The sequence below is a fragment of the Protopterus annectens genome, chromosome 1.part0 (genome assembly GCF_019279795.1).
Source record: "Protopterus annectens isolate FY-2018-M chromosome 1.part0, PAN1.0, whole genome shotgun sequence".
Classification (NCBI taxonomy): domain Eukaryota; kingdom Metazoa; phylum Chordata; order Ceratodontiformes; family Protopteridae; genus Protopterus; species Protopterus annectens.
Genome location: NC_056725.1, coordinates 135,890,109 through 135,916,846, shown reverse-complemented (window position 1 = coordinate 135,916,846; position 26,738 = coordinate 135,890,109). Strand labels below are relative to the sequence as shown.

The 26,738-nt window shown below is 44.4% G+C and overlaps 1 protein-coding gene across 1 annotated transcript in view; it reads left to right on the top strand.

The window, feature by feature from the left end:
• The window catches only part of EIF3L (eukaryotic translation initiation factor 3 subunit L), a 602,285-nt gene extending 586,775 nt beyond the window's left edge, over window positions 1–15,510 (top strand). The window contains exon 12 of the mRNA XM_044089965.1: window positions 15,279–15,510. Coding sequence (XP_043945900.1) covers window positions 15,279–15,495 — 217 coding nt within the window. The 3' untranslated portion in view covers window positions 15,496–15,510. The remainder of the gene's footprint in view (window positions 1–15,278) is intronic.
• The last annotated feature ends 11,228 nt before the right edge of the window (window positions 15,511–26,738 follow it).

Below are 26,738 nucleotides of genomic sequence, written 5' to 3'. Positions count from 1 at the left end.
ACCATCTACTCAGCCTGGGACTCCTCAGACAACTGCACAGAGACCTCCCTATCCAGAAAGAGCAGGCAGTGTCTGACTACCTGCCTCCCTTTCTTCCCCCACCTCATCCCACCATACCTCTATCTTCCCGTCTCTCTCACTGCCTCCCTGCATGGACCCTAGTGACATCCGACAAATGGGTTTTAACAGTCCTGAAGGAGGATTACATCATATCTTTGATCTCTCCTCCTCTAAGGCTACCTATCCCTCTTCCACCCCCCTCTCAAGGGTCCCTCCTACCTGAGGTCCTAAGCAAGCTGTTACTCCAAGGTACCATAGAACTAGTCCCTCCCTCCGTTCAAGGGAAAGGCTTCTACTCCAGAATCTTTCTGGTGCCTAGCAAGGAAGGACTGTGGAGACCCATCTTAGATATTTCCCATCCGAACCTCTTCTTGAAGGTCCCTTCGGGATGATAACACTTCCCATTCTGTTTCCACTCCTCCTTCCACAGGCCTTCATGGTGACCCCTGGACATCAAGAAGGCCTACCTGCACATTCCCATAAAACCGTCCTCCAGGAAATTCCTCAGATTCAAAGCAGGCTCCTCTCATTTTTAGTTCTGTGCCTTGCCTTTTGGACTCTGCACTGCACCAAGGATATTTACAAAATGCCTAGCCCCAGTCATTGCTTACTGCAGGACAAGGGAAATGCAAATTTTCCCATACCTAGGTGACCTTCTCATTCAAGCAGCAGACAAACCCTCCTCACCCACACAAAGGAGCTCCTGCTGCAGTCTCAGGGGTTCTTCATAAACTTCCCCAAATCCCAACTAAATCCTACACAGGACATTGTCTTCCAAGGATGCAGAATCAGGACAGACCTCGGGGTGGCCTTCCTACTGAAGGAAAAATTACTTTCCTTGAGCCATCATCTACAGTCTACCCTCATCTCACCCATCCTGACTGCGAGGGAATTCCTCAGGTACATGGCAGCCACTATTCCCATGCTACCCCTGGCAAGACTACACATGAGCAAAATGCAATGGTATCTGCACTTGGTATGGACCTAGCACTCACACCCCTTCGAGTTCAGGATCCCACTCCTCCACTGCCTCTACCAAGAGCGAACTGAAATGGTGGCTGACCCAGGTGTGAGCCTTCCTCTGCAAATGTCCTCCTTTCCCAAATCATACACACAGATGCGTCAGATCTGGGCTGGGGAACGACTCTGGACACAATAACAGTGCGAGGTTTGTGGACAGAAACACAAACACTGGCACATCAAGGAAATGTCAGCCATTCTTTTTGCCCTGCAGGCCTTTCAGCCTTTCTTCAGACAGGGCACCCTGAAGGTCTTTACAGACAATACCACAGTGATGTGGTACTTGAACAAGCAAGCAAGGAAGGATGAAGTCCCACCTCCTCTGCAGGCTAACTCTACATGTATGGGATCTGGCTGTCTTCCAGGGGATCTCCCTCCAGGCAACATACATCTCATCACAACACAATTGTCAGGTAGACTCCCTAAGCAGACCTGCCTCAGACAGTCACGAATGGATGCTGTCAAGAGATGTTTTCCTAGATCTGATCCACAGGCAGGGCATTCCACAGATAGACCTGTTCACCTCCTCCGCAAGCAGGCAACTCCAGAGCTACTGTTCAGAGCTCACGACCCAAAGGCACTGCAAACAGATGCCTTGTTAATGACTTGGAAGGGGAGATTCCTGTATGCCTTCCCCCCCTTTCCCTCTGATCCAGAGTGTCCTGAAAATTCAGCAGGACTTGCCCAAAATCTTTAACTCCCTACTGGCCAAGGCAGCACTGGTTCCCCCTACTTCTTTATCTCTCCAGGGGCAATCACTACAAGTTACCCCCACTCAGTGGATCTACTCACACAGCACAAGGGAACACAGATTCACCCACAGTAAAGATCCCTGCACCTCTCCCTGTGGCTGATAGGATTCTGATTCCCTTCAGACACCTGTATAACAAGGATGTGCTCTGTCCTGCAGGAGGCCAGGAAACCCAACAAAAGAAAATCATCTCTCTTGAAATGGGAAGGTTTTCTATCTGGTGTCATAAAAGACAGATGGAGCCGCTGGACAGCAACCTGCCTCTGATTCTGTCCTACCTGTGTGAACTCCTGAAGACAGGCTTGTCTTACTCCTCTTTAAAAGCACGCCTGTCTGGCATTTCTACCTGCTTGCCTACGGAACCTTCGCTAGCTTCCAGACTCCCAACCAAAACTATTCCTAAAAGGTGTTTTACACTTAAGACCCCCCCCCCCCAGAAAACCAACCCCTCCTTCCTGGGACCTTAACTATGTCCTAGAAAAACATACTCTGCCACCCTTCGAGCCACCTGGCAAGGCTGACTTAAAGTTTTGCACTTGGAAGACAGTACTACTAGTAGCTATGACCTCCGCCAGGTGGGTCTCTGAGCTCCAAGCCCTTATGGCTACCCCCACCCCTTCCTAGTTTTCCATATGGACAGGGTCACCCTCAAGATTAATCCCTCCTTCACCCCCAAGGTGGTCAATGACCTTTTCCTGAATCGGGCTATTCACGTACCCGCCTTCTTTCCTAACCCTCAAGGAGACAGTGAGAGGGTCCTACACACCCTGGATGTCCACAGGCAGCTTTGATTCTGTTTGCATAAGACCAAGCCTTTACGCAAATCAGACCAGCTGTTTGTTTCCTTCCACCCCAGGGTTCTGGGGAAAGCAGTGGGAAAACAAACCATTTATTCTTGGATTGCTAGAGCCATCTCCTTTTGTTACACACACCATGGGAAGACACTGTCAGCCAATGTCAGAGACCATTCCACAAGAGCCATGGCTCCCTCTGGAGCCTTTTTCAAAGGGCTAGACACCATCTCCATTCTGGAAGCAGCTACCTGGTCCTCTGTGCACACCTTCACCAGACACTAAATTGGACCACATTTCCAGGGCAGGATTTGCCAGGGCTATCTTGCATGGGTTGCTGGAGTCCTCATCCAGACCACCTCCGAGCCACCAGTGAGCTTTTGTACTCACCCACTTGTGAATACTGCAACATTGGAATAGAAGGACATTGGAATGTTGTGTAAAATCTTACCATGACTATAGATGTTCTCTTCTATGTTGCAGTATTCCATCCCTCCCACCATCCCCGTCTTATCCTTTCACTTGCCCTCCTCGGCTTCTGTACAGGCTAGGCCATCAGGACTGGATCCATCTGGGGCTTCCTTAGTTCTGAGGGCCGGTGCACGCAGACATCACATTTATAGCCCACATACCTGCCAACACATCAGACGTCCGATGCACTTTCTGAGACTGGAAAAGATTTGGAAACCTGGCCACAAGCTGATCGGAAGAAGGGTAAACCCACTAGTGAATACTGCAACATGGAAGAAAAGGACATCTATGGTTACGGTAAGATTTTACACAACTTTCCTTTATTCCCTCATACATCCAGTCCCTCCTTCAGAAAGAATGGGAATGAAAGGTTTCTGCTCCATAATTTTCCTGGCTCTTCAAAAAAGTACTGTCTTGGAGACCAGTGTTGGACCTATCCTTTCTTGAATACCTTTGGCAAGGTCCCAAAGTTCAAGATGCCCACCCTGCAAATGGTACATCCTCTTCCGCCAGACTGCAAGACTGCTTCATAGTGTCCCTAATTTTGAAAGATGCATATCCTATCCCCATTGTTCACTGCTTCAGGAGATATCTGAGATTTGTTGTGTCTGGTTCACAGTATCTGATGTTCTGCAGTCCTATCTCACCTTCATTCTTTACATATGGGATCGGAGATGATCCTCTGCTCCGACTCGGCCTATTTACATGCTGGAAGACTTCTTTTTGGCTTGTAGCTAGGTAGGTATCTCATGGTGCACCAGTACAATCCCCAGATCTTGTTTGCCACGTCGATGAGTTCGGTTGTTTCGCTCTGGCTAAGTGATTGCATTTATTTCCACTTTTACTAAATTTTCTTGGCTGTTTAGTTTAAAATAGTTTAATATAGTTAAAACTGTTACTGCTTATAGTAATCAGTTAGCGTAGTTGTTATTGTAGCTGTTAGTAGAGCTATTAGCTTTACTTGTGCCATCTGGTGCAATTTTTGGCCTTTGGCCTTTTCTTACTTCGTTGGTATCACGTGTACTGTTTTTTCTAGATTGGATTAGCGTAGGTGCCTTTTGCGCACTATTTTCTGTGTGTGTGCGGTTTTCTGCTTGTTTAGCCTAATTAATTAGCTTGCGGTTAGCATCATTGGATTGCTAATATTGTTAACAGAACTACCTTCTGTTTGTGCTTGACTTAAGCCTGGTTTTGTGAATTCTCGCTCATTACTGTTACTGTTGAGTGTGTGATTTTTCCTACTTTCTCTAACTTTTGGGTCTGTTTCAGTTAGAAGACCCTATCTCTTCTTGCACGGGCAAGGCCTGTTTAACTTAGAAGACCTAGTCCTCGTGGTGTCCTTTCCTTCCTGCAGGGCTAGGCCCATTTAAATTAGAAGACCTAGTCCTCTTTCTTCCCTTTCTCTGTGTGCGTGTGTCCTATTCCGCAGAATGTCTAAAGAGTAAGGATCATAAGACATCCGGCATTAAGAAATGTATTAAGTGCTCTCAAAAACGTCTATAACGGATGTCGCGGTAACTGCGTTTACTGTTTAGGGGCCATCCAGTTACAGGAGACCTGTTTATTTTGTTATGCATTTAGTCATAGGATGTTCCAGGAAAGGAAGAACAAGCTCCTCCTAAAAGGTCTTCTTAAACCTTCCTTCGAGGAAGATTTGTCTAGTTCCTCATCATCCTTTAAATCTACCAAGGGAAAGTCAAAATCTTCTAAGAGGCTCTCCCCGGCACCGGCTGGTGTCTCGGAGCCACCTCCTTAAAGTTTCAAAAACTGTCTCTTCGGCTCCACAGACCTCGGAGCTGACTGAGAGCGGTATTGTTGTTGCAGGGTCGGTTCCAAGTATTTCTGAGCCGACTATTGAGACTGTTTCTCGGAGCCGGTCTATGGACCCTCTACCAGTCTCCTTGTTAGTGAAGTCTCCTATACCTTCGAGATCTCAATCTCCTACTATGTCATTTAGGTCTTCCAGGAGTTTATCAGAAGAAGATGTGGCGAGGGTAGTGCTGAGACTTTTGAAGTAGTCTGCTTTGCCTAAATTGTTGTTGTCACTGACCCAGTCGGCTCCGGAGCCACTCAAGCCCGTTCAACCCTCTGTGTTCATTCCTCCTCTGAGCCATGCTGGTCTTTCAGAGCCGGAGTGCTTGGTACCACCGGTGGAACCTTTAGCTCCAGCTCCCCTTCTGGCTGTTTCAGAACAGGGTTCTGCTCCGACACTTTTGGTGCCATCAGTAGTGTCCAGGGGCTGAAGTTCCTGTCGGCCCCAACAGTGATGCTTGGAACCAAACTTCTTCAGTTCCGAGTCTTCCTCTCGGCGCATCGGCTAGGGTGTGTTTGGACCCTGCGTCTATCTCGGAGCCGATGGCTCTGGCACCCACGGCATCCTCTGTCTCTTCGGAGCCAGGGAGGTCCTCGGAGCCGTAGAGGTCAGCATTCGTGATGATGAGGAGTATGCTGTCCCGTTCGTCAGTTCCAGAGGTACCGGTGCTCTTCCCCCTATAGCACCTACTTCTGTCTCAGCTCCTACTCCCTCCAGCAGCAGCAGAGACACCCAGCCTCAGGAGCCACCGGCTGGTGGCCCCCACTCTTCCGAGTCCTCCCGGGAATGTCCTTCTGAGGAGGCCCCAATGGAAGAGGACTTGTAAGAGGAAGCATATCAACTCCCAGGATGAGTATTTGACATCTGACAGTGACCTAGAAGAGTCGGAAAGGTCCCCAAAGTCATTCTCTGATGTCTCCTTCGTAGACATCCTGGAGATCCTTAAACAGAGGTGTGGCTGGCCCACTGTCACCCCTTCTGATGAGGAGTCTGTGCACTTGAAGGCTTTCGGGTCTCAACCTTCTGCCTCTTGGATGTCTCCACCCTTCGAACTGATGGATTTAGTTAGTCGAAAGGTGTGGGATACTCCTGAAGCTGTGGAGCCAGTCCCCAGGAGACCGAATAAGTTCCTTTCTCTCCCTCCAGGAAAATCCTTTTTTATCTAAAGGTGTGCCTGTAGATGCCATGGTGGTGGTGGCAGCCACTAAGAAGGAGCTAGCTAAGACTGCTTCTTCTGTTCATCCGCCGAATAAGGAGTCTCGAACGATGGACATTTACCCTAAAATCGCTGGATTACCTTACTCACTTTACGAGGCTTCAGAGAGATCTCCTTAAAGAGTTTGGAGACTCTTTGCAAGGTACATGTACTGAGGGAGTCCTTGACAAGGTTTCTGCCCAGTTGTCCACCTTGAACTCTGTCGTTAACTCTTCCATGCGGCTCATTTCGTATGCGGCCGATGGAGCGAGTAGAGTAGCGGGTTCAGGAATTTCCCTGAGGCGTCATTCCTGGATGCGTTTGTGTAACTGCGGAACAGTTTGTCTACCTTTGCCAATGACCCCTTTGACGGTTCGTCATTGTCTGGATCCAAGGTAAAGGACACTCTCACCCAGTGTGAGCAAGAAGGAAATACACGTACGTTTTACTGTTCCCTCTAGACCATACCCTAAGGGTCAGAGGTAAGATGAGATTCAAGAAGTCCCAGAGGTTTTTCCAGGAGGCACAGGGTGACTCATCCCTGCAGAGGAGGCGGAGGAAATGGTGGACGCCGCCCTAGAGGCAAGGGCGGTCTGCAAAACCAGGGAGGTCGCAATTCCTTTCGGGGCCAGCCTTACCAGTGCTCCTGATGTGGGGCCCGACTGTGCTTCTCCTGGGCCGGTTGGGGGTCACATTTTTTTGTATCCAGAAGCCTGGCTAAGTATCACTCAAGACAAGTGGGTGCAAAGAATTATTACCAGAGGTTATGTCATACCCTTTTTGTCTTCCACCCTTTGTTCCCAAGAAGATCCCAGATGTTCCACCCAGTCATAGGGATCAGGCAGCTGTGGAGGTCAACAAGTTGCTGTCAGAGTCATCCAAACCATCCCAGCAGACCAAATAGGGTCCGGAACTTATTCCAGATTCTTTTTAGTGCCAAAACGTACAGGGGACTGGAGGCCCATTCTGGACCTCAGCAGATTGAACAAATCAGTAAAGGACAAGTTCTGGATGGTAACACTGCAGTCTATACTCTTGTTGTTAGGGAAAGACAATTGGATGTGCTCAATAGATCTCCAAGACGCCTACTACCACATAAAAATGGACAGGGCATCAAGGAGTCATCTACGCTTCCGGCTGGGAGCCAGTCGCTACCAGTTCCGTGCTCTGCTCTTTGGTCTCACCACAGCTCCCAGGGTGTTCACCAAATGTATGGCAGTAGTGACAGCTCACCTGAGACGTCTAGGATTCCAGGTGTTTCTGTATTTGGATGACTGGCTCCTGACCGCCCCCCACCAGGCATTTACTCCTTCAGAGCAGGGTCGCTACTATTCAGCTTTGTGCCCAGCTGGGAATCTCTCTAAACTGGAAAAAAATCTGCCTCATTGCCCTCTCAATCTGTGATTTTTATAGGTACAGAGATAGACACAGTAAGCATGGTGGCTCGTCTTCCTGCCGAAAGGGCACAAAACCTGGTTCTTCAAATTCACCATCTTCTCCCCTTATGAAGGGTCAAAGCCAAGATTATTCTGCAGCTTCTTGGGACCATGGCTTCCAGCATACTGTTAGTGCCACTAGCCAGGTAACACATGAGAATTCTTCAGTGGCTTCTGTCGTCCAAGTGGTCCTTTCAGCACCTTCCATTATCCCATCACATTCTGCTGACAGAATCTTGCAAGACTGATCTCCTTTGGTGGACATTACCCAATCAACTGACCACGGGCGCTTCCTTTGTTCCTCGCCAACCCATTGCCACTGTGACCACTGATGCCTTACGATGGGGTGGGGGGACATTATCTAGGCAGGACTGTCCAAGGCACGTGGCAAGATCACGAGGCTCACTTGCATATCAACGTTCTAGAGATGAGGGCGGTGCTCCTGGCGTTGCAAGCACTTCACGACCTTCTTCTGGGGACTATTGCAATACAGTCGGACAACATGTCGGTAGTATGGTATATCAACAAACAGGATGGAACCAAACCTTACCCACTCTGTCGAGAGGCCATGCGGGTTTGGAAATGGGCGATATCTTCTCAGCATTTTCTGGTGGCAATGCACATTCCAGAGACAACCAGCGTGATAGCCGACAAGCTCGGCCGGTCAAACCTGATGCCTCACGAGTGGTCTCTGAAACAGGAATTAGCGGGGCAGATTTTACACAAATGGGGACAGCCTTGCTGCAATCTCTTTGCCAGCCCAATCAATGCCAAATGCAGCAGCTGCTTTTCCCTCGTCCCCCCTCTGGGGGAGTCGCCCAGAGACGCACTTGTTCACGATTGGCCCCTGGGTCTCCTGTATGCTTTTCCTCCCTTTCCTCTCATTCCTAAGGATATTCAGAAAGCAAAATGGCTGGGATGCAAAATGATCCTCATTGCTCCTTACTGGCCTCGTCAGGTTTGGTTCCTTTTCCTCTGGCCTCTTCTCCTGGACGATCCTTATATTCTGGACCCAGTTCCAGACCTGTTGACTCTCATGTCAGGTTTGCTTCACCCCTCCTTACACACCCTCAATTTGACAGCGTGGCTACTCCAGTTCCATCCCTAGTCAGGCTTCATGACTTCTCACCTTCCGTGACTCATATCCTTATGTCTTCTCATAAATCTTCCACTAGGAGACTGTATTCCAATAAATGGAAAAGATTTTCTCTTTGGGTGGAGAAAATGGATGTTGACCCCTACACTGCTTCCATTCCAGTGGTTTTGGAATTTCTTTCTGAACTTTTTCACCAAGGATCTGCGGCTGCTAATATCAGAGTTCAATTGGCAACAATTTCAAGTTTTTGTCTAGGTTTTCCAGATTCTAACTTAATGCCTCATAAACTGTGCAAAACCTTCCTTAAAGGTGCCACTTTAAGACCACCCGTTCAAGAACCTGTGGCCTCAAGGGATTTAAATTTTGTGTTATCTAAAATTAACATCTCCGCCCTTTGAGCCTTCTCATTCATCCTCTTTGAAATTTTGTTGTGGAAGATGTTTTTGGTGGCTATCTCGTCTGCCAGATGGGTGTCAGAATTGCAAACTTTGTCTGTTAAACCGCCTTATCTGATTTTTCACAAAGACAGGGTGAGCCTTCGTGTTAATCCCTCCTTTTGTTCCCAAGGTCTGCTCCCATGCCACTTTGAATCAGTCAGTAGAACTTCCAGTTTTCTTTCCAAATCACTCCAACGCAGCTGAGTACAGGTTTCACCAGCTGGATGTCCATAGACAATTACGTTTTTATTTGCACCGGACTAAAGACATCACAAAATCAGATCACTTATTCCTTTCCTTTTCCGAATCCAGACTGGGCTTACCAGTTTCCAAAATGACTCTAACTGGATTTCTAGCTGTATAGCTTATGTTTACAATTCTGAGGGTAAACCTTTACCCTTTAAAATCAAGGCTCATTCTACCAGATCTCAGTCTACCTCTGCAACCTTTCAAGCCAGGGTCCCACTTGATAATATTTGTGTAGCTGCTACGTGGGCTACCCCTAACACTTTTATTATTCATTACAAAATGGATTTAACATCCAGGGGTAGAGCATTTTTTGGTTCCACTGTACTCAGGTGTATTTTTCCTTGAGCCACTCAGGAATAAGGCGCTAGGGACGCTGTCCCGTGTGTAAAGAATGAAGGTGAGCTAGGACTACAGAACATAAAGAAGTTATGTACTTACCATAAAGTTCCATGTTTGTAGTCCATCTCACCCTTCATTCTTACGAACCCGCCCTCCTGCCCCCATCCTGGAAGTACCTGGCGACAGAAAAATATTAATTTCATTGTTTATGGAGACCTTTTAGTATTGGCTTCTTTCTGTATGTTGTTTAGATCTGGGGATTGCACTGGTGCACCATGGGATACCTACCTAGCCACGAGCCAACCAGAAGTCTTAAAGCTTGTAAATAAGCCGAGTCAGAGCCGATCCCCATATGTAAAAATGAAGGGTGAAATGGACTACCAACATGGAACGTTATGGTAAGTACATACCATCTTTTTCTCTGTATTGCTCTTTGGGCTGTCCACTGCACGTCTTGACCTTACTCTCCTAAATTGAAGTTGAACCTTTGGGAGCTGTGCTGACACCCTTGCAAAGACTCATCTTCCTGGGGTGTTTAATCGACAGCAAAAAAAATATTTTTCTTCCAGATGACAAGGTCTTGTCCTACCATACTTTCAAAAATTGTCCAAGAGGAACATCACCTCAGCAAGAGAATTCCTAAAAATTCTAGGAACTCCTGGCATCCATATGACTGGCTTGTCTCCACATGAGAAAAAATTCAGTGGTTTGTACTAAATTGCTGGACCAGCACTAATATTCCCTGGAATCCTAGTTGGCTGTGCTGGATTTTCAGATGAGAGGATGAGAGTTACAGTGGTGGAGAGTATGTTTGAGTGTCAATCCAGGACTTCTTTCTCCCTGCCTGTTCCTACACAATCCGTTCATTTTTGTCTGACTTCGCTTGGGGAGGTATGTCAATGGGAATGCAAGTCCAGGTCACTTGGGTACACAGTGATGCATGGAATCACATCACTGTAAAGGATATGTTGGTGATCCACGCCTTGAAAATTCTTTACCACCTATGGACTCCGGGCCCTTTTCACATCCTTATGGACATCACAGTGATGTGGTACCTTAACAAATAGGGTCAAACCCCCTGTTGGCATTGTTGGATTGTATGCTGTCTTTACAGCAGTATCTGACTAGACAGGCATCATATATGCTGTCAGAGCAAAATGTTGTGGCGACAAACTAAGCAAATCCTGGACAAACATGTACAAGTGGCATCTCAAGGCACTGGTGTTCGGGATCTAATCTAGATCTGGGGAATACCTCAAATAAATCTGCGTTGCCTCATTTCAGACAGCTGGAGAAAATCTGTTCCAGATGCTCTTGCAGCCAAGCTTGGAAGACAGATTCAGTCTCATTCCCTTGGACGAGAACGTTCCTGTATGCATTTCCACCCTTTCCACTGATTCACAAGGTACTTCTCAATGTTCAGAAAGAAATGCCAGATATCATGTGGTGGTCCCCTGTTTTCCCTTCTGATGGTATTGGCCAAAGGCAGTTACCATATACTTCCTTACACTCTGAATCTGCGCTCTCAGTTTTAAGAGCAAATGGTGCACCCCAATTTGGAGCAACTGACAGTCTGGGTTATTCAGTATTGACTCCATTTGGGTACTTATTTTATGAGGATGTGCCACAGGTGTTAAAGGAGATCAGGAAAACCTACTATAGATAACTCTTTTATGTTTAGGAATGGATTAGATTTTCTAAGGGGTGTCTAAATGGGAACAGAAGGTCCCTTGAGACTGACATCCCTTTGGTCTTGAAATATTTATATGAGCTATTTCAAGATAGCTTGTCTTATGCATTAGTTAAGGTGCATTTAGTGGCCACCTCTGGTTGTCTGTCAGTGAATCCACCTCTTTCTGCTTCTCTTTGGTAAAACAGTTCATGAAAAAAGTAGGGCATAAAAGCCCCCCCTCACAATTAAATTCCTACTTTCAGGAATCTCAACTGTGTTTTGAAAAAATTGACCTTTCCACATTTTGAACCTGCCTTTCAGGCTGATCTGAAACAGAAAACTGTTTTGTTTATTGCTCTGACGTTATTACAGGGTGCGTCACTGAGCTGCAAGCTGTCAGGGTAGGACTGAATTACCTTATTTTTCACAGGGATAATGTTGTGTTATGCACTAATCCCTCTTTCATACCAAAAGTGGGCTCAGAATTCCCTGTATTTTTCCCAGAACCTAATGATGAGAGAGTATCATTCATACCTTGAGCATTCACCTGCGGCTCAGGTACTACCTTGACAGAACAAAAGCCTTCAGAAAGGCTGAAAGACTTTTTTTGTTTTCTACATAGGGGGCAAAGAAGGGTCTACTTTTCTCTAAGCAAACCATTGCACGTTGTTTGTCCTCTGATTTTTTTTTTTTTTTTTTTTTTTTATACACCCACCATAACAAGGTGAATCCAGGGAAGGTAAAGGCATATTCTACCAGGGCCTTTTCCTCTTCAGTGGCATATTGGAAAGGAGTGGACTCTAAGTATTCTACAGGCAGCAGTTTGATTCTCTGTCTGTACCTTTACAAAGCACTACAAGCTGGATGCCTTTTCTAGCTGCAGAGCAGGCTTTGCTAAAACCATTCTCCTGGGGCTTCTGGACCCATGTCCTTCCTCCTCCCAGGTGGGGTAAGTTTGGGAATCTACCCACATGCCAGTAAGGTAGTGTGTTTGTTGAACATAGGGCAGTTGCGCAAGTTCTACTTAACTGTAACAGTAGATGTTCGTAGAACACACTGCCTTATTATCTACCCACCCTCTCTTTTTTGATGTACATAATTTGGTGTTTGGGTTGCCATTGAGCCATGCTTCATGGCCTTTATTGTTGTGAGTGTAGTTTTAGTTTGCAGCAGTAAATGTTAGCAGCGTGTGCGTTTCCATCAACTCTTCCTGCTAGACCCTAGAAAACTGTAAGGGCTGTATCTGTGAGTTTTAAAGCAGTCCCTTGTCTGCCAGGTAATTGGTCCATCATATCCACAGACAGGCAGTTGGGGTGTGGGCTCTGAGTTGTGATAAATTGCCAGAGGAGGATAGCAGGTCACTACTACCCGAATGCCAGTAAGGCAGTGTGTTCTACAAGCCTCTACCTTTACAGGTAAGTAAAAACTGCATGTGTACTTCTCCAATGATAGATGATGTTTATCTTTTGTTGCTGGACTTCATGTACATGTGCCAGCCACTGTAAGAAACCACCCTACTGTTAGACCAGTTGGAAGTCTGACATAATTTTGTTGCTTAATTTTTGGAACATTTTGCCTATTTAGATCTGTTGGAGGAATTACATTGAAGACTATTAGCAGAATAGTATGGGGGCTAATGGTTAAGACCACTAGCTATAACTTGTAGCTTCATAATTCAGTTAGAAGGAAGTTAATGTTTACATATTTACAGTGGTGATGATGCTTTGCTGGTGAGCTTGCAAGTCCTTACCCATTAGCCCCCATACTATTCTGCTAATAGTCTTCAATGTAATAGTGTCCTACATAGTTAATGCTTTCATTTTTAATATGTTTGTTATAAGAGGTTTGTTAATCTTTGCACCAAAAACATTTAAGTAACAGCAGCCCATTTGCCACATTGCATTGAGACTGTATTCACTTGTAAATCATCTTAGATCACTGAAACCTCTGATTTTCCTGGCTCATGGTACACTGCCAGCAGTGATTGTCTCTCTTCCCACGTCTTGCAGCACATACTATAATGACTGCCACTGGCACAGCCCTCTTGGGCAGTGTACGTACTCACCATTTCCTAGTGGCGACTTAGGAAATTTGGGGAAGCTTTGACATCAAGGAAGGCAGACTTGGATGGCTTGGCCACAGTGGTTCCAGCCAGTCACACCCCAGTCCTCAAGCTAGATCCTGTCTGTTGTAGTTGCTCTAGCAGTTGCTGTAACCTATAAAACAAATGTGCACTGTTAATGCTTTCATTTTTAACCCTTTTGCTTGTCTTCATACAGAGTTCTATGCTTGATGATCATTTATGAACCACTTATCACAAAACCGGCGATCATGGGTTACATGTAACAGACAAGCAATCTTATCCTTATGGTGGGCTCAGCTTTAGTACAGTAAAATAAAATGGTTTTGCTAGTTCTTTCCATGGAAGAAGCATTCTTCTTGGTATTGGAACAACTTCTTTCAACAGGCTTGACCTTCCATTCAAACTATCTGGTACTACAGCTCTGAAATTTATTTTCATTTTCTGGTGGCAGTCTCATCTGCTTGAAATAAGCCTAAATTGCTTTGTATGTAGGAAAATGCATCTGATCTTTCACAAATACCTGTGACTCTTAGGATTAATTCTTACTTGCTTTAAGTAGTTTCATACGTATCCATCAGCCACCACATTTGTGTCTCCATTTCAGTTTCAGGGAGAGAATTGGCACTTTATATCTTGAATGTGCACTGTTGCCTCAGATTTTACCCAAGAGGATTCATGAATCTAAAATGCATTTTCTTTCCTAATTCTGTCAGAGTGGAATTCTAACATCTGCTTATCTCCTTTACTGTGGATAAGGAAGGACTTGCACTGATTGTACAAACTGTTTCTAAGTGGATTGCTAACTGTAGCTTCTTTTGCCAGAAGGAACTTGCTGCACATTGAAAATAACTGCTGTAAAAGCCTACTGAACCAGGCTTGTGGCTTCTTTAAATGCTGGTTTCAGAAATGTGTTAGTTGTAGACTTTTTTTTTGTATGGTCTTCACCTGGTTTGATTCATGACTTCACCATGCATTATTGCGTGCATTGTGATTTTAGGAGTATGGCCTCCTTTGGCACGTCCATGCTTCAAGATTACTCTTGAGTGTTTGCGTTTTGACCTTCCTTTCTTTCTGTCCTTTTCACTGAGTGAATTTCTTCATATCAGTCAATCACTTCAGATGGCTGTTGAAGTTAAATGTAATGGATGCATAGTCATCATTGCTGTATCTCCTGTTGCAGGCGGTGTTTATTATTGTCTATTTCCCTGATGCCTGGATAAAGACTGCGTTTTCATTTGTGGATGGAATTTTCTGTAAATCGGGCACGTATAAACTTGTGTAGTCTTGTATTTGTACTTGAAATTGCTCTGTTTGTCCTTGCGATTGTTATAGCTAGAGGTTTGAACTTTGATGCATGGGGGTATTATTAACCCAACAATACCTCATGTTTGTGAACTGCCAGAAAGCATACCCTGCACCCAATCATTCCCCACCACCACTCCACAAAGGCACAAGAGCTGAAGACATTTCAGAATTCTGTTAATTCCTGTTCTCAAATCCCTAAATTATCAACAAACAAACCCCACACACCCTGGTCTTGTGATATGCTGTAGTCATACCTGTTATTTTATTGACAGTTTTTGGGATAATTTACTTTTCTTCCCTCACAGCTTTGGGCTTTTACAGTAAAAGATAATTTCTTGTAGAAACAAAGTACATAAGCTCACGCAAGAACAGTTGCAATATTTGTTTGGCACCGTCTTGATCTGTTGCTATCCTTCAGATGCTGTAGGCCATAGCAACAAACAGTGTTGGTCTGTTTTATAGTAGAGTTTAAAATGTTTTGATCTGTGGTTATTTGAAAAAGCACCGAGTGAGTTTGTGCAGAGAAGACTGTAATATGATGTAATATTTTATCATTTCAGAGATCTCCAGGTATTTGAAGAATTGTACAGCTTTGCCTGCCCCAAATTCCTGTCTCCAGTGGTCCCAAACTATGGTAGTGTTCATGCAAATTATCACCGTGAGCCCTATCTTCAGCAACTCAAGGTTTTTATGGATGAAGTACAGCAACAGACCCAGCTCTCTACAATCCGCAGGTCTGAAACTCTTGCCTTACAACATTGTACTGCTTGTATTTGAGTTACATTTCTTCACGTAGAACCAGTTTAAATATTGCAGAGGACAATTTTAACTTGATTTTCTGTATAAAATAAGATTTGGAAATCTGAAGTCTGTGCTGAAAATATACCTTTTTTTAATAGGGTGCATTATAATGTTTCCAAAGTGTAAAACATACAAAACAGGTTGAGACTGTTGACAGGTTTAGCCATTTTAAATGTAGGCATACAATGCATTTTCCCACTGTGCAGTACTGACTCTATTGTATTTGGATTCTGAGCAGTGACGAGTTTGATTCCAAATAATCTGTTCATTTTCTTATGCGTGCCGATCTCCTGCTTCTTGACCTCTGCCATTAAGTGAATGTATAGAAAAGAGAAATTCCATTTTGCTTTATTTTGCAGACTCTTTAACCTAGCTGGTTCTAATACATGGAAAATAAATTTGAGGGTTCCAGGTAGATTAATGCTCAGATTGTTGACCCCTAGACTAGTTGCTACCATATTTTTGCTTACTCTTTCCAGGTTCTTGAATGTAGTTTATATATTTGGCATATATGTGAAGCTATAACCAAAATTGTGGCTAAACCTGCCTCCACCAGGGGTCTAAGTTGTTACTCTTACTCTTATAGGTAAGACTTTTCTTTTTTGTGATTGCTATGATAAGATGGGAGATTTTTCTGTGTAGAGATTTTGCAGCAATTAACATGTTTTTCTGTTTCTGAAATGTTTAAATGATATCTAGGACACTACTTTCACAAGTACCCTGAAAAAGTAGCCCCATAGTGCAGAGGGATAAAACCATTGCTGTGCCATAAGCTTTAAGATTAGAATTGCACTGTCACTTTAATTTTGAATGGTTTCCCTTAATTGAAGGTATCAGGTGTATATAAAAATGGTGATAGTTCTCATTTGTAATTGTTCTGATGAAGTCTATCGACGAAAGTGCTTGACCTGTTTTGTTTTTGTGGATTCACCTTTTGTATGGTGAAGTACTTTATGTGGATTGAATAAAAGTGCTTTTAACTATTGGTCGCAGGTCATTGGCTCAAAGAGTGTTTTTTGGTTGTTATTTGTGTTGGTTTCCACTCTTTTACACACCATATCGTGTTATTGCTGTGCCATAGACAAACCCCTATTCACATAACAGAATGGGTGCTTAAGAGGCCATGCAGGGGGAGGGGGCATGGTAGTGAATGGCCAACATCATATCGCCCATCTGTGGAGGCAGGGAAAGAGACAGCCTAAAGTCACTGCAGTAGTATTAAGAGCCTGGTGAACAGTGTGCTGCAAGTGGTATACAGCTTGACGGGCAGATTAAACATGGTCTGAAGGGCTCATTCACCTCTCAAAGGCAGCATTGCAGAGCTCACAAGGCTTCCATGGTGTGGTAGGGAGTTGGAGCACGCACACTGACAATATGACATAGCACCAGCATACTTTATCTCCTCAATAGCCATGGATGTGAGTCAGGTTGAGCCAGCTAGGGCTGATGTCGGTCCAGTAGACTCAGTGAATGAGAGGAGGTGAGTTGATGACAGCTAGTGGTCAACTGCGAGATGGGACGGAAAGAACCCTGGAAATGTCATGGATTCCTGTTTGTATTGTATTGTTCTTTTCCATTTCATTAATGCTTGAAGCTGATTATTTTTAGACATCCCAAACATCTGAGTTCACTTGTACCTGGTACATATTTATCATATGGATCACAGTTGCAGTAGCACTTAACCACTGGAACTCCTACCAGATATCCAGTCTACAGGACATCAACTTGTTCCGACTATAAAGACTTCTATAGTTTTTCTTACCGCAGTACAGGTCTCTGGACATGTATGTGTAGTATCATCAGTCTGACGGTGCAACCTCTTCCTCCAGAGTTGGCAGACAAGTAGCAGTTTGTAAGCACTCTTCCTGTTATAGCATGAGTTACATAAACAGCTTGTTTTAGGATAAGTCCATTACAAAAAAAACAAATTCACAAGTGTGCCTGCAGCAGACTCCTGGAGAATCATAGTTAGTATGTTTTTTCTCTTGGGACTGGAATGCCAGTTGTAGTACTTGTGATGGGTTTAGCAGAAAGGCACTTGGGTGAAGAGAGCATTCTCTGTAGGAATATCTGGACAGAAAGAAGCTTGATTTCCTGTCCTCCCTAGCTGACACGTGTGTTCTGTCATTTCTTTGCCTGTAGAGCATATGTTTTGGAAAAAGAAAGTATACTCAAAAGTCTGAAAAAATGCCAGACTTATGAGGTACTTTTGCTGACTTTGGCCCAGGTGCCTGTACAGTTAGAGGTCTCTGGCATTTCCTGTTAGGAGGCTGCCATGCCATCAGTGCCTGCCACTTCCTTAAGAACTGAAACCCTCATGCAAGTGTTGGTCTGAGAACCCTTCCACATGCACCTGACTCCAATATCAGTTTATGATCATGGAGGAAAAAGACATAGCTTTCGTGATCCTTGTTATAAAGATATTTGTGGTTGTAGAGTGCTGGTCAGGGATGCCTGTCCGTGGACTACGGCCTGGAAGGTGGCCACACCATCCAAGAGAACACCTCTGTCCAAGTATAGGACATCTGTCCAATCAGGTTCCTTACATTTGCCTGTGCCTCAGACAGTAGGCAAGTCACTGCATTTCCCCCTTCCGAGGCCCCTGTCCAGGACTGGTTCATGTTAGCCCAGAAGAATTTCATGTAGTGCCTGTAGTCTTTCCAGCCAGCAATAGTGTCGGGCATCATTTCTTTTAAATAAAAGAAAAGGAGTGCTCCTCCACTAGGGAGTCAGAATGTTCTGGTTCTTAAAAGGAAGACATGGCTTACACTACTACATTGATCTGTTTCCTGGTTGCCTTGGATTTTTGTTGTTGCCATGGCTTACACTTCCCAGGCATCTACACAACTGTGCTTTGTTACAGACACAGAGGACATCCTTTCCTCTGCATCTCCAACAGAGGATTTTTCGTTTGGAGATGCCTTATTTCAGATGTCTCTGGATCCTGAAAAGGGATGAAAATTGATTCCAGCCCCTAACACTGCCGCAGTAATTGAGAGAACCAGATATTAGACTGCTTTCAGTTTTTACAGTAGTGGATGTAGCCACCAGAGCTTTAAGTTGCCAGATTGATGTAATAAAATGTCAAGGTGAACTGCTCAGTGACTTAACTCATTACAGTGTATTGATGCTACCAACCATGCTTTTCTGCAGTTGTATGCCTCTGACCTACCTAGATAGCAAAGATTGCTTGTTCACATTTGCATTTATAATTTAAAAACTGTGCTACGTTCAAAGTATTAGAATATTTTGTCTTCAAGCTTACACAATTTATTTATATATATTTTCCATTTGTTTACTTGTTTAATCTGACTGGACACAAGGTGACCATTTTCGGCAGAGGCCCGGGGAGAAAAGCTCCAAATACATAGTAAAAAATTATAAAAAAAAAAAATCATAAACATAATAAAAAATTATATAAACATAGCTGTTTTGTACAAAGAGCATAGAACATGTAAAAGGAGTGAAAATCAGAGTTTTACAGTTGATGCAGCATACAGTGATTAGAATATTGAGAAACAAACAAGATATTCTACAACAAATATATAATTGCTTGAACGTAAATTCAAAAATAAGTTTCCATAGACAAACAGGGTCATAAACTAGAAATCATAACTATAAAGGTGGCCCAAACACCTGGTTCACAGTACTATGCACTAAGTGATACTACACAGTATACTTGTGATCTAGGGATGTTGAAAGTCAGGAACAGGTGAGGTTAGTCTGGTTCTGTAAAGGAACATAATCAAGTTTTGAACAGGAGATCTTTTAGTAGGAATTTGAAAGTATATCTGTGTTGCAAACACAACTAGAGTGATCTTTGACCTCTATCTAGTGCAGGTAAAGCTATATTGAATATTATTTGTATACTGTTTATTTCTATTATGATAATTTTCTTATTTCATTAAATATCTCAAATGACAGAGAACTGCATAGCCTCGTATGAAAGTTCACAACTGTATGAAAAAATGCTGCTGTCAATATGTGTTGCTTAAAGTGTTCCTGAAATGTCATAAGTTATTTATGCAACATTACAAATTTCATACCTACTGTGATTATTGTGACTTATAAAATTCAGTTTAAGACCTAGCTTTGAATGAATGCAACCACTGAAAATATTTGTGCTGAATAGTTTGCCATTCATAGATGTTCTTGTTGCAATATTCTAAACAGAAGGGATCTCCTGCCCAGGGTAGCCTGAAGCTTGGCCAGTATACAAAAGCTTAATGATCTTGTATGCGCCAGGCATCATACATATGCTCCTTGCACAGAACTTAGAGTCTAAAGGGGACATATGGGCACAGCTAACCAGAAAGTCTTTGCTGCCAGTTCGAACGTCATTATACTGGTTGGTATGAACACCTTGTTATTTTGCTGAATACCTAGCCACCAGATTAAGTGCCCTGTTTGTTTTTTTTCCTTGGTCTTTTATTTTATTTTGTTACCTGAAGTTCATGTCATCCAAGAAGGGTAAATGTCAGTGTGGGAGGCATAGTTCCCATAAGGATCATCATGAACGGTGTCTTTTTTGTTTGGTTGCTTCCCACGACCATACTTCTTGTAGAGTCTGTAAGGTGTTTGTGCTTAAGATACTCAGAAGCCTTTTGTCTTCCCTGGTCATTTATCTTAAGCGACTTAAACAGTTAGACCAGGATACCATGGCAGAATCCTTTAACCCCGAGGTACTCCCACTAGGTAAGAAGGCGGCCAAGAAGTCTTGGCCGGATTCTTGGCTGTCCAGCCTCCAGTGGATGTCAGCGTCCTTCTAGAAGCAGGTGATAGCTGTGTAGATCGTTCATAGTCTACGTTAGATTCCTCTGCCTTGACCCCATCAGAGGCTAACATGGATCTGTCTTTTTGCACATCCTGTAAGTTTTCAGGCATTTGCTGTGGACGTCCAGGGGGAACCGCAGTTGATTATCTCGGAGGGTCCTAGAGAGATTCTGCAGATACTGGTTAGGGAAGGAGGTTCCAGTTTCTCTTACTGAATCTCTTCAAGGGTCGCAGTCTCCGATATTTGTTAGGGCTTGTGTCCCTTCCAAGAAAGCACAAAAAAATTAAACATGCTTCGGTCTTTCCTAAGGATCGTCAAAGGGAGTGGCAAGAGTTTACTCAGGGCTTGTTTTGTATTTGGTCATGAAGCCTCTTCATGGGGTTTCGATGCCTGCTTCTTCTTGAATCTCTACCTCTTCTAAACTACTTCAGGAACTGGATTCTTCAGACGAGTATTCTGTGTCTGATGAGGGTGTTTTTCCTATTCTTCACAGATGCCTTCACCTTTGGCTTATGGTTCTGAGGAGGAGTCTGTTAGCCCTGAGTTTACTTTTGAGGAGTTGTCCTTTGGGGACACAATTACCAGGATCATGGAATTCTTCTCAAGCCCCTGATATTCAGAGAAGATATTATGAATAGCTTCAGGTGAATATTCCTAAACAATCTTCAGTTCCTCCTGTGTTGGCTGTCTTGTTAGACAGTTTCATTGCTGCTTCCAAGTGTCCTGATGCTCAGCTTGCTGCTCATAAGAAACCTGACAGGCTCTATAAGGTTCCTGAGGATTGTCATTGTTTATTTTTATGTCCTCCTCCTGATCTTGCTATGGTGTTAGTCTCTTCTGACAAACCTTCTAAAGTTTTGCCATCTTCCAAACTTTTGCATTTTAGTAAGAATAGTTTGGTAATGGAGAGGATTGGTAAGAAAGTTTACACTGATTCTACTTTGGCCTTTAGAGCTGTTTAATTACCAGACCCACATGTACCAGACCCACATGTACAAGTATGCTCTGGCCTTGATTGCTCAGACTTGTCCAGTTATTTCTGACCTCCCTGGTTCTGAAGGCAAATATTCTGCTTGATCTGTATTAGGTTCTGCTTCTCAAGTTCATAGTTTTTTCATAGATTAACACAAGGCTAACTGCCCTTATGGGCCATTTTAAGGCTCGCCACTCTACTAAATGTAGCTATGGTGCTGCTGATGACTCTTCCAGGGGTGTTGCTTTTGGGTCTGTTATAAGGTGTGATTCTGGGCTACATCTCCAGATTCTGCCTGAAGACATTTAGGCCAAGTTGTTGGATGCTACTTTGGATAACAAACATCTGTTTGGAACTGCAGCTGCTGCTGACCTGTAAGTCTCTTCATGAGTAAGGCTAAACATTGCAGGGCATTTAACATATTTTTCTCTCTCCTATCTCTGAGCTCCAGAGATCTGCTTTTGTTCGCAGGCAACTCAGACAGGCCTCCAAGGGCAGGAAGGGTGGCAGGTGCACCCCCTCTGCTAAGGCTTCTCAGATTTCTGTGGCTCAGAAGCCTTCTTTGTCTGATAAGGCTACTTCTCTTTGACAGTTCACCTCCGTCCCTTCTGTTAGACAAGGTTCCTTTGTCCTTTTGGCTTTCCCTCTGTTTTCCAAATTGGCATCTCATCAGTTCAGACTGTTGGGTTCTTTCTGTCATTTGTCAGGGTTACTTCATGGTATGGAAGTATCTCCCTCTCTTTTTCAGGGATTCTTCAACCTGCTGTAAATCAACTTTCTCATTTCGCGGAGGTTCTAGAGTCCCTGATAAACCAAAGAACCATTCAACCTCTCCCCCCTTCACAAGTGGGAAAGGGTTTTTACTCCAGGATGTTTCTGGTTCCTGAAAAGGAGGGCACTTGGAGACCTGTTCTGGATCTCTCCCTGCTCAACAACTTTATCAACGTCCTTCTTTTCGGATGCTTACTCTTCAAACCCAGTTTCCTCTCTTACTACCCCCAGCTAATCTCGTGTCTTAGGATCTGAAAGATGCTTTCCATTATATTCCTATTCATCCCCTTTTCAGGAAGTTTTTATGTCTTGCTGATGTTCATCGTGCATACAGCTGCAGTCATTACAGATGGGTTCTCCTGCCGTCAGGCAGGTCCTCGGTCGGCCGAATTCCAAAGTCTAGGTCCGGCGTCGGTTGTTGTCGCCTTCTTTCCTGACGTCAGTGCGACGGGTATATAAGACACAGCCGACGCCATTTTCTCCAGTCTTTTTTGCTGCGCGGTGCCCGAAGCAGAAGCAGTTCGCAAGTGCCGGTCAGCCAGCTCCTGAAATTACGAAAATTTGGAAACCGAAGTCTTCTTTAAAGCTAAGTACCCCGTTGGGGAAACTTTTCTTGCCTCACACCGATGTCAGACAGTTAACAATTGTATTTCTTGTGGGAAGCAAATACCGCATAAGGATTTCCATTCCCTCTGTATACCTTGTTTAGGCCCAGACCACGACGTCTCGACTGTCGCTTTTGTGCTACTTTTAATAAACGCACTATTAAGCATCGGGCGGAGTTCGCCCAGCACTTTTTTGGTGAAGCTTTTAACTATAAAATGTCGTCAGAGACTCCGACTATTGTTTTGTCCAAAAAACGCAAGGACAAAGACTGACACGCGAGGTCCGCGGTCTCCACCGACACCACGCCAAAACCGGCTACACGTGGTCCGGTTCTCAGTGAGGTGCCTAAGCAGCCCCTGACTACCGACGACACTTCTCTGGCGGTATCCTCTGTAACCGAGACCGCAGGTTCCTCGGCCCACACCCTGACTACAGCTACCGAAGCCACTGTGAGTGTTGAGCCTCTTAATGTGGACAGGTCTACTTCCACCCATGGTGTCTTCAGACCTTCTTCTTCCTTTTCCATCAAGGCCTTTACTAAGTCTAAATCAGCCATGCACTCCAAGAGGCCTGTTGCACAGGGCCCATCTCCAGGCCCCATGCCTAAGAAGTAGATGCTCAAAATGGCTGAGGATTTAATTACTCTTATCAGGGGTTCCCAACCCCCACCGGACAAAAGACCCAGAGTGGAGGAAGAATCTCCCCCTTCTGACCAGGGCTCCATTATTTCAGAACATTCTGATGAGGAGGAGCATTCGTACTCCCCTTTTGAAGATTCTGATGCAGAGCAGTCCATTCCTTCTGTATCCCCCCTCAGAGGATTTCTCATTGGGGGAAACCTTGCATACCTTGAGGGAACACTTCCATTGGGAAGGCCAAGATTTTTCAGATTCCAAGAAAAGGCTTAGGGAATTTCTTTTGCTACCTCAGCCTTACAATGTGGTTATGATGCTCTAGAGGCCTCAAGTAGAGTTGCTGTTGCAGGATCAGTCATTCGTAGACATGCCTGGCTTAGGGAACAAACCTTGCCTGATCATGTCAAAGCTAAATTACTAGATGCTCCTTTACAAAAGGATGTATTGTTTGGTACTAATGCAGAGGAGATACTAAGGAAAATGGAAGAAAAAGCTAAATCTATGCAAACAGTTAAAGCTTTTCTACAGGTACAACCACCACGTTTTAGTAGAAATTGGCCTTCAAAAAACTGGTCCTTTCCAGCCACGGACAAGCCCCAAAGAGGTAAATACAGGCGCACAAGGGGCAGAGGACATTCTCAAGGATCATATAGAGGCAGACAATGGCAATCTCCAGCATCAAGAGGTGGCAAAGACAGTGCACAGCAATACAGGAAACAAACCCAATGACTTTCCCCATTGCATGCCAAGCAAGGCTCAAGTGGCAGCACCCTTGGGAGGAAAGCTGGCATTATTTTCAAAAAATTGGCATATTGTCACAAAAGACAAATGGATCCTGGACATTATAAACAGAGGCTACAGATTTCATTTTCACACTCTTCCAAAAATGAGAGGCATGCCGAACCTGCCACACAATCAAAGGGCAGAGGCACAAATACAAATTTCAAAGCTCATGGACATGAAAGCTATTCAAGAGGTACCTACTCACGAACAAGGTCAAGGTTTTTATTCCAGACTATTCCTGGTACCAAGGAAGAGAACCGATTGGAGACCCATTTTGGACTTATCCATCCTAAACACATTTCTACTCGTACCAAAATTCAAGATGCTCACCTTACAGCAGCTTCTTCCCATGCTGGGCAAGGGGTCTTGGCTGGTAACATTGGACCTCAAGGAGGCATACCTGCATGTCCCAATCAGACAAAGCTGCAGAAGATACCTCAGATTTCTTGCTGGTTCGATCCACTATCAATTCTCTGCATTGCCCTTCGGCTTATCTACTGCGCCCATAGTATTCATGAAATGCCTGGCATCAGTAATTGCCTATTGCAGACTTCAAGGGATACAAATGTACCCTTATTTGGACGACTGCCTGATCCAAGCGGACAGCAAACACATACTTCTGGAACATCTGGCTTATGTAACATGGTTATTGAATTCTCTGGGATACACAGTCAACAAAGAGAAATCCAGGCTAACGCCATCTCAGAAAATAATTTTCCTGGGTGCCAACTTGGACACAAACACCCAGATGGCCTATCTTACGCCAGAAAAACAGGGGCAACTAACTCAGTACTTCAAGATACTAGCAAATTGTACCAGGCTAACTACAAGGAAAATCCTGCAGGCTCTGGGATTCATGGCATCTTGCATTCTTTTAATCCCATGTGCAAAGTTGCATATGAGGAAACTTCAATGGTACCTAAAAAACTTATGGTCTCAACACAACCACAGTTTGGAAGCAATAATACCACTAATTCCATGTTTGCAAAAGGAATTTCTATGGTGGGCTCAAGTATGCCAAACAAACACAGGTCTACCATTCTGCAAACCTCAAGCAAATCAAGTCATCACAACAGATGCCTCAGACTACGCCTGGGGGGCACACATGGCAGACAGGTGCATTCAGGGCAAATGGTCCCAAAAGGAAAAGCACCTTCACATCAATCAAAAGGAAATGCTAGCAGTGATAAATGCAATTACAGCTTTCAAGGACCTCCTGCATCCAGGGCAATTATTGATAAGAACAGACAACACCACAGTAATGTGGTACATAAACAAACAAGGAGGAACACATTCATACCCCTTGTGCAGGCTGGCCATGTGACTTTGGAACATGGCTCTGGAATGGCCAATCGAACTTCAAGCACAGTACGTGCCAGGTATGGAAAACATGCTGGCAGACAATCTAAGCAGAAATATGACAGACCCGCACGAATGGAAGTTGCATCCTCAAGTGTTTACAAAGATAATCCAAGCGTGGGGAAGGCCAGACATAGATCTCTTTACCTCCCACAAAAACCATCAATTGACAAAATTCTGCTCAAGGACATTTCATCCAAAGGCCTGGAGAGTGGACGCCCTTTCTTTCAGTTGGGCAGCACGGACAGTTTACGCCTTCCCACCTCTTCCTCTACTGCCCAAGGTGCTTTTGAAAGCAAGAGCAGACAGACCAAAGATGATACTGATTGCTCCAGACTGGCCAAGACAACACTGGTACCCACTCCTGAGGAGTCTAACACATTCTCCTCCCTGGTCCCTACCTCTAATGCCTCTTCTTCTGACTCAGTACAGCTACAAAACTCTTCACAGTCAGCTGAAAACACTCAATCTGGCTGCATGGAAAATTCCTTAACACCACAACAGACCCTACTCTCCAAGGAGGTGCAGGATTTCATTTTGGAAGCCAGAAGGCCATCTACTAGAAAAGCTTACTCTGCAAAATGGAAACGGTTTTGCGCTTGGAATAAGAAAAAAGGCCAGGATCCTAGAAAACTGAATTTGCCTCAGATATTACAGTATCTAGCTGAGCTGCTGAACAGTGGACTTTCATTCTCCTCCATCAAAATCCATGCCTCAGCCATTTCTGCAGAATACAACACTGATCCACCCTTATTCTCTCACCCACTCTTAAGACAGTTCCTCAGAGGGGCTAAGAATAGAAGACCTCCAAGGAAACAACCAATCCCAGCCTGGGATCTTAATTACATTCTAGAAAAATTAACATTGCCTCCTTTTGAACCAGCTGCCTCAACAGATTTGCAATATTTGTCCTGGAAAACAGCTTTCCTTCTGGCTATTACCTCAGCTCGTAGGGTCTCGGAACTACAAGCCCTCATGGCTGTGCAGCCCTTTCTCATCTTCCATCAGGACAGGGTTTCCCTACGAACCAACCCGTCATTTATGCCTAAGGTAGTATCCAGGGTAGCTTTGAATCAGGCCATACACTTACCTACCTTTTACCCCAATCCTCAAAACAAAGGGGAATGGCTGCTACATTCCTTAGACATCCATAGACAGCTGTGTTACTATTTGGACAGAACAAAGCCTTTCAGGAAATCAGAGCAACTCTTTGTGTTCTATGCTGTAGGAGCTCAAGGGAAGCCAATTTCCAAACAGACAATTTCAAAATGGATAGGCCACTGCATACGTTTTTGTTACTCCTTTCATGGTAAATCTG